General features: G+C 42.5%; 1 protein-coding gene across 4 annotated transcripts in view; it reads left to right on the forward strand.

Annotated features, from left to right (window-relative positions):
- The window catches only part of APC (APC, WNT signaling pathway regulator), a 223,955-nt gene that overhangs the window by 80,284 nt on the left and 134,648 nt on the right, over positions 1-9,023 (forward strand). For 3 of the 4 annotated variants that reach the window (XM_019517263.1, XM_019517265.1, XM_019517264.1), the window contains exon 2: positions 1,002-1,154. In XM_019517263.1, the coding sequence (XP_019372808.1) occupies positions 1,020-1,154 (135 nt within the window). In that variant the 5' untranslated portion in view covers positions 1,002-1,019. Of the gene's footprint in view, positions 1-1,001; positions 1,155-9,023 lie in introns of those variants that run through there. The other variant, XM_019517266.1, reaches the window with a different exon arrangement.

Consider the following 9,023-nt stretch of genomic DNA (forward strand, 5'->3'; position numbering starts at 1 on the left):
CCTTTGACCCGTTCATATCTAAGTCTGACACTAAGGGATGCTGAACATCTGCATCATCCATTGACTTTGTAGGTAGTCTAGTTAGCATCTGTCAGGTACAGCTGACAAGTGGTTGTTGGGTTTTTTGGGGGTTTTTTAAGACTAGAGATTGAAGTACAAACTTATTTTTCTCTTCTTGTACTTAAAGACTATTATCCAGAGTGTCTTTCCTCCCACCTTGGGTGACATCTTTCCTCTTGTGTGTAGTGTAGATGCCTAAATACCATAGTGATGAGCATAGTGTAAATACTAAGTAACTACATCTTTTAAACTCTCCAGTTGTATAAAGCAAGACTGTCCTGCTTGGGCATGAGTGGAATCGCATATGGTACTGGGAACCCCTCCCCTTAGTGTGGACTGCAGCAGTGTGTGTAGCCCCCCCGCCCCCATCCCCTGAGCAGCACCAGTGGCATGTGGCCCCTCCACCACTGTATGGCAAAGGGAGAGACAGCTGCAGGGGCTTGCAGGCTGCATGCATCTCAAGAGCCACCAGTTGGACAGCCCTGGTATAAGATACGATTTTCCCTGGTAATGTTCTTAATTTTCCAAAGACCTAGAGTGTTTTTCCTTCTGTTTCCATTACTTTTCAGGATTGTCCTCACAAAACCAGTATTTTAAGTTTTTCCTTTTTGTCTGTCTCCTGTTTGTGTTTTCTTACCTTTCTTCCACAGCTCCTGTGTCAGTGAATGCTTCATTATTTATCTGAATAAACATAGTATCATCTTACACTTCCTAGCTATATCAGAAGCCAAAATCAATTTGTTTCTTTGCTATGTTTTTAATTTTACTGAGTAAAACAATTGCTAACAGTCTTTAGGTGTGTCTTGAGCTTGTCTTATTGACTATAGTAATTTAAAACACTTTTATTAAAATGATGAAAATTAAGTGTTGAACAGGGCTCAAACTTTAGGGTTGTTTGTTTCCCATAAAATGGTTGAACTAAAAAAGTTCTACATTTCTAGGTCCAAGGGTAGCCCAGGATGGCTGCAGCTTCATATGATCAGTTGTTAAAGCAAGTTGAGGCGCTAAAGATGGAAAACTCAAACCTTCGACAGGAATTAGAGGACAATTCAAATCATCTTACAAAACTGGAAACTGAGGCATCTAATATGAAGGTATTGCAAGTATCTGTTTCTATACATGTTATTGCTTTTAATGTTATCTGTTTTACCCCAAATATTTCTGTATGTATACTTTACCAAACTCTATATACTCCAGGACTTTTCTGTGGTTTTAGCTTCTTACAGAAGTCCTTGTGTAATACCTTTGAAGGAAAACCTTACTGATCATGGCTATTAACATTCATAAATGTTATTAAATACAAAATAACAATGATGTCTTACTACTGTATCTAGAAATATCTTTCTGTTTAGGTATCATCTACTGTTCTTGTGTGTAATAAAGAGCTGTACCATTTTACCATTACTGTACTTCTTAATGGGGAGTCCAGGCAGCTGACAGTTTATGACAAAACAAGATTGCATAGTTTTTAAATTCATGAAACACTGGACTATTATACAGCATTTCAAGATATTTTTCACTGCAAAAAGTGAGATTGGTGCTTATTAAATATCACACTAATTGATTTAATAAAAAATTCCAAGACAAATTGAACTTAAAATACTGGTGCAAAGTTTTAGGCTTGCTGAACAACAGTTGTCTCTCTGTTGCATTACTTCTTTACATAACCAAGTGGCAAATAAGTTTTCATTTTAATTTAATTTTGTAAAATGTTTCTTTGCTATTGGATGCAGTGATTCTTTTTTTAAAGATATTCTTTGAATTTTCTACCTTTCAGCACACCGATTATATGGTGTAGCTTCACTGTATCATAGCCACTCTTATTACTCTTTTCTGAATAATTGCCACCAGCCATGTCAGCACTTTGAAGAATTGAATTGCTTTTAATGCAGTTATATTTCTACTCCTTGCATTGCCCTTTAAGAGTCCATGAAATTGGTGCTCTGTCCTGAGATTGGAATTAAATTATAGCCCTGTAGACCTTTATGTATGTTATACATTTACTGATACATCTTAAACTCTGAATAAAACTAATGTGTATATAAGCTTTAGAAATTATGGTTGTTGTTTTTGAGGACAACATTACAGTTTGCTAATACATTCCCTTCTTTACCCCTTCCACTGTTGTCCAAAGCGAGACAGGGTCACAGCCCCCATTGGATTTGGTTCATGGAGCTGGGAGGCTTTGGTGGAGTTGAGCAGGGTAGAGCATTCTCCTGTGCTGCACCATGCTGTGCTGCTGCTGCAACAGTGGGGAGAAGTCCTGGGTCCCTCTGATTTGAACTCGGTCATTCTAGTTCACTGTCAGAAAACAGTGCTGATCACTGCCCTAAGGGTCTGTAATGAGAGAGCGGAAGAGAGCGAATTCCTACGCTGCCTGTTCTAGAGCAAGGAATTGAATTTGTGTTGAACTTGGGTCTTTTACCAAGGGGAGTGCCTTAACCACTGGGAACTTGGGTCTTGTACCAGGAGAGTGCCTTAACCACTGGGATTTTTCTCTCCTTCTGGCCTGGTGGAGTTATTCTACTTGGTATACATCAGTGGTTTTCAACTTGTTTAAACTCGAGGCACCCGTTGGAAAATAATCTGCTCTTAGTTTTCGCTTGTTTTTTGACTGCAGAGACATACTAGAGTAATTCTTCTGTTGCAAGGGACTCAAAGATCACAGCAGGTCAGACTGTGGATTCTTAATTGGAATCTCTGGGTTTATCCTGTGGTTCATGTTTGCACACCAAAAAACGTGAATATTTTGTGGCACCCCATGGCACCCTTAAAAGGACCACAAGGCATAACCTGGTTAATTACCATTAATATACATAATTAAGTTTTCCTTAAACCATTGAAAGTGGACCTGGCTCCATAATTTGGGCATTGTGGCACTAACCTGGTATGGGGAAAATGCAGGTTTGCTCTCTGTCTGATTTGAAAACAATAAAAACACCCTAAAAACCTTCTGACCAATTTAAGATATGTAAATATTGCTGTTTACTTTCCTGTCAGGTGAGAACAGCACTTCAGGGTAATAAAATATAATTTATAAATAAGTACCATATTTCCTAAAATACAAGATTAGATTTTCCCCCAATCAGCATAGAGGGGAAAAGCCCCTCGTCTTACATTCAGGTACAAGGAAACCACATTAAATACATTGTATATCTTTGAACTGCTGCTAAAAGCAGCATGTGATCAGTAATGGAAACAAACTGTGAAGTTGATTAAATACAACCAGCACTGAACGTGAGTATGTAGTACATACTTATATTGGGCAAACATTCTTACGTGAACCTATCACAAGGATAGCACAGCCCATTTGAGTAAGCTAGATGGTAGTGAGCACTGAGCGCAGTCCCTCTTACTACTGACTTTTTTTCAAGTTATTGTGAGCCACTACACTGCATAGAGTCCAACTTCTTCCTCTTCACTCCCACAGCTGAGCTGCATGTTTCTTTCCCATTTCCAGTGTTTCCTGTTTCTTTGCCACCCTTAAATGCTTGGCAAACATCACTAGGAGTCAGAGGAGGGGAAGGCTGCAGTGCTCTGGGTCAGAATACAAGGGGGTTGTGGGGAAAGGGACTTAACAGTGGGGGGTCTACTACAGACCACCCAACCAGGGGGAAGAGCTGGACTGGGAATTCTTGGGTCAGCTTGTGCAGGCATTTATGTCAAGGGATGTGGTCGTCATGGGTGATCTAAACTACCTGGACATTTGCTGGGCAGGACAGTCAGCCAGGTCTGACCGCTCATGTACGTTCCTTGCTGAGTTGCAAGACCTCCACCTAACGTAGGAGATGAACAGTCCCACCAGGGGGAATGCCCTGCTGGACCTGACCCTGGCCACGGGTGGTGACCTGGTGAGGGGACTCCAGGTTCTCGACCACCTGAGTGATAGCAATCATCGCCTACTGGAATTCACCATCCAGCGCAGGGTGTCAAGGGCCTGCAGCAAGGCAGTAATCCTTGACTTTAGGAGGGCCGACTTCGACAAGTTGAGGAGATCGGTAGGAGAGGCATTGCGGTCCCAAAGAGTAAGGGAACTAGGTGTCCAAGACGAGTGGTTGTTCCTTGAGGAATTGATCCTCCGAGCCCAAGGGGTGACAGTCCCAGTGTGAGCCAAAGGGGTCAAGAGTGCTCAAAAGCCCCCTTGGCTCACCAAAGGCACTCAGGGACGTCTGAAAGCCAAAAAGGAGGTGTACATCCAGTGGAAGTGGGGGGTTATCACCAAAGAGGATTATACTTCCATAGTGCGAGTCTGTAGGGTGGCTGTTAGGAAGGCTAAGGCGGAGATGGAACCAGGGCTAGCAACAAGGATCAAGGACAACAAAAAGTCCTTTTTTAAATACATAGGGAGTAGAAAGAATGCACCAGGCAATGTGGGGCCCCTGCAGAATACGCTTGGCAATCTGGTGGTTGCACCAGATGAAAAAGTAGACCTTTTTAAGAAATTCTTTACCTCTGTTTTTCTCCATCTCCCCCACTGGGATTCAGGATGGACTCAGGAGTGACTCCGCCAGGCCTAGGGTCAGGGAAGACCGAGTTAGGGAACTTTTGGAGGGGCTGGAAATGTTCAAATCCCTTAGGTGCTGAGGGGATTGGTGGGGGTCATCGCGGGACCCTGGCACGGCTTTACGAGCACTCATGGTGCTCTGGCCAGGTGCCAGAAGACTGGAAGAAGGCCAGTGTAGTTCCCATTTTCAAAAAAGGGAGGCGGGAGGACCCAGGCAACTACAGGCCCAGTAGTCTTACTTTGGTCCTGGGGAAGCTTTTTGAGAGAATTATCCAGGAGCACATCTGTGTGGGACCAGCAGGAGGGAGGATGCTCAAGGGCAACCAGCATGGGTTAGTTAAAGGCGGGTCCTGTCAGACCAACCTGATAGCCTTCTGCGATCAGGTCACAAAATCCTTAGATGCAGGTGTTGCAGTGAATATAGTCTTTCTGGACTTCAGGAAGGCCTTCGACACTGTCACCCCATTCTCATTAAAAAGCTAGGTGACTGTGGCATTGATGCCTACACGGTCAGATGGGTCGCAAATTGGCTAGGGGGCCACACCCAGAGAGTGGTGGTGGATGGGTCATATTTGACCTGGAGGGAGGTAGGCAGTGGAGTCCCCCAGGGCTCGGTCCTCGGGCCCGTAGTGTTCAATTTTTTTATTAGTGACTTGGACGAGGGGGTAAAAAGCACCCTGTTCAAATATGCTGATGACACCAAGATTTGGGGTGAGGTGGGCACGCTAGAAGGGAGGGAAAGGATACAAATGGACCTGGACAAGGTTACAGGGGTGGGCGAATGTGAATAGGATGGGATTCAACACTGACAAGTGCAGGGTGCTGCACTAGGGCAGAAAAAACCAGCAGCATACCTATAGGCTGGGGAACTCCCTTCTCAAAAGCACTGTGGCAGAAAAAGATCTTGGAGTCATTATCGATTCTAAAATGAACATGGGCTGCCAATGTGAGGATATGGTCAGCAAGGCTAACCACACCTTGTCATGCATCCACAGATGGATCACGAGCAGGTCCAAGGAGGTGATCGTCCCCCTCTATGCCACACTGGTCAGGCTGCAGTTGGAGTACTGCGTCCAGTTCTGGGTGCTGCACTTCAGGAGGGATGTGGCCAGCATCGAGTGGGTGCAGAGGAGGGCCACTCACATGATTGGGGGCAGCAGGACAGGCCCTATGAGGAGAGGCTATGGGACATGAACCTGTTCAGCCTTCACAAGAGAAGGCTGAGAGAGGATCTAGCGGCCATCTATAAACTTACCGGGGGGACCAGAGAGGAATGGGTGAGACCCTGTTGCCTCGAGAGCCTCCCAGAGTAACGAGAAATAACAGCCACAAGTTGATTGAGGGCGGGTTCAGGCTGGGCATCAGGAGGCACCACTTCACAGTCAGGGTGGCCAGGATCTGGAACCAGCTTCCAAGGGAAGTGGTGCTGGAGTCCTACCTTAGGGGTTTTTAAAAGGAGGTTTGGTAACTATCTAGCTGGGGTCATATGAGCCTAGTATTCATTCCTGCCCAGGTGTTGGACTTGATGATCTGCTCAGGTCCCCTCTGACCCTACATCTGTGAAGCAAAGGAGGTCCCAAACTCCTCTGTTGCCCGCTTTCTCAGTCTGTCACATATGACTAGTGTGGCCCTATCCTTTGTGGGGTGAAGATGGCTTTGGTTGCTCTGTGCCTCATCTGCATATAAATTTTTGGAGGATCCCGGGACTCATGACAAGAACACCCAGTTGTGATCTGGGGGCTAATCAGCACATGGATCCTTTGTGGGGGGTATCTGGATATATACTGAGCAGTGCTGCACACAACATTGCGCACACACTGAACAGTGTTGCATGCACTGAGCTGTGGGGTGACCATGGCTTGAAATGCTGTTGACTCTAGTGGGGCCCAGCCCAATGAAGTATGTGGTTAATCGTGAGCTTTTTGGCTTTGAACTGATGTCAAGTGTAGTTTTGTACTACATATAAGTAGGTTCAAAAGTGCTGCTTAAAAATGTGTTTATGGGAGTACCTGTGCTAAAACTTGCAGGAGTTGCAAAATAGTTCAAATGCATTCATTCTGGATGACCTAAGCCTATGGGTACTATATGCAAATTGCTACAACCATGTTTATTTCAAGGTCATTTTTTTTCAAATTAGCTCCTCACTTCCACGTGCTCAGGGAGATGAGAGGAAGATAAGGGGCTTCAGGGGGAAGCAATTGGGTGGAGGGAGGCAGAGGGGCTATCTGACCACCCGTATTTATTTTCCCTGCTGTAGCAATGGAAGGGGGGCAATTTCAAGGCAAACCTCCAAGAATTAGGTTCTACATCCGGGAAATCATAACAAGTTTATAAATTTCCCATATATAGTATCCAATTATTGGGGGGTCGATTTATAATCAGGGTCATCATATATTCAAGTAAATACAGTAGCTATTATATTTTTAATTAATGATCAGCATAATGCTTATATCATTCAATAAAACAGAAAAAAGTTTGTAGAACTAGATAACTGAACTTCCTACGTAAAACTTTAGACTATGGAGTAAGTTGGAATGAAACTGAAGTTTACAACTTTTTCACTCTTTTGAAAACCCTGTAAAATCATAAAGAAACAGAGCTGTCCATACCTTTTCCTAAGTATATTCTTCTTTTTTATCGGAAACAAACCTATGTTTTTTATTTCATGTTTTTAGAAGTGTATTTGAACACCTGATTTATCTTACTACAGATAAAAAATTGTGTTGAATACTGTTAGCTTTAGTTTTCCCTGCCAAAAAAGGATGAATTTTTACAATGACATAAAATAAATTGCATTAGATATCTATTCCTGTAAAATGACCTGAAGAAGGACACTTTAATTTTGTCTAACATCTTTCCCAGCTATTCAGTTGGTTCAATAAAAGATATCGGTTAAACTCTTCCTTCTTGTAAAATTCTGCTGCAAACAAGGTGGTGCGTTTTTGCAGCAAGGTAAATAGAAAATGCCAACACTCTATGCGATAGACTTCTACAAGCTATCTCATACTAAAGTTACAGGTACTTTCTCACATAAGATTTTATAGCAGGATAACTAATGTAGATTTGTTTTCCTGCTGTAACAGAACACTTTCATTGTAGTGCAGTCATAGCTATAGTGGTCTATGTAAGAATTGATTTCATTCCACCTTTCAGCTTTTACGTATTCTGTATAACTCTTCTTCAAATCAGACATTTTACTTTTCTCTCTGTTTTCTGACCATTTTTAGCTATGTATCCTCTCAAGTGAATGAAACACATAAGTTTGTGAACTCAGTTTTGCTGTCAGCACAGAAAACTTTTTAACTTTCCCATCGGTTTGTTCCCATGGAGTAATTCCTCTGTAGAAGTAAATGTACAGTACTAGATTTTGCACTCAGTGCAGAGAATCTGGACTTCTTGCATATTTGGCTATTTTGCACTGTACAGTCTAAGCTGTTGGTAATTTTTTTTGATGTCCATGTAGCATTGTGAGTACATTTTAAGTGCACTTTATTGTGATTCTTGTTTAGATTCTTAAAACCTTGCCTTGGAGTAATACTCTGGAAGTGAGTTCTTATGTTTTAGTATGTTGCAGGATTTCGTTTTATGTTTTCTTAAAAATGTAAATTATGTTCCCAAGTTAAATGCCGAAGAAACAGAGTAAAAATTTTAGATGAAACAGTGAAATTTAATGAATGCAAATTTTTTTAAAAAATATACGATTTACATTTTATGGAGATTATAAATAGCTGCTTTGGCTCAGTATAACCAATCTCTGCCTGAAAAATGTTGGTCACTTTAATACCATAACTCACAAAAATAGTTTCTTAAAACCAGAAAAAGCACAGAAAGATTATGACACCTTGGTGTAGTTGAAAGGAACCATAAAGCTTTAATGGGATAAGTGGCAGCAATAAAGAATAAAAAGAATTGGATACCTTTAACTGTGATTCTGCTCTGTAAACCACATTGACTGTTTCAATTAAGAATAGTTAAAATATGAAACAGAAATATTATCATCCTATTTTAATGTTAAGTATTAACATTAAGAATTAAATACCAGGAATAAGGAAGAGCTGTAACTTACCATATGTTGTGATAATTGGCACCCCTGTTCAATTCCTCCTCCATTCTTTCCATCCATGAGAGATAAGGGCCTGATCCTAGACCTGGGTTTTCGACCCTTCTTTCTGAGCCAGGCTGTTAGGAGGGACATGTGCAGAGGTAAGTGTGCAGGTTCAAGGTATGTGAGAGGGCTGAGTGCTGTGCACAGTGGTAGAGCTAAGGCTAAGGGGGTTGCATAGGGTGGGTGGGGTTATGCTTGGCAGGAAGGAGTGGTCTGTGTGGAGCAGACCTGTACTGGTACCTAACATCACCAGCTGTGCTGGCTGTATGCTGTGCCTTGCATTCCCTGAAGCTTCAGCAGCTTTGGTTCTGTTTGCTCATTCAGCATCGTTTTGCAGCCTATGAACTGTGGCAG

This window comes from Gavialis gangeticus, unplaced genomic scaffold (assembly GCF_001723915.1).
Source record: "Gavialis gangeticus isolate Ggan-Ray unplaced genomic scaffold, GavGan_comp1, whole genome shotgun sequence".
Classification (NCBI taxonomy): domain Eukaryota; kingdom Metazoa; phylum Chordata; order Crocodylia; family Gavialidae; genus Gavialis; species Gavialis gangeticus.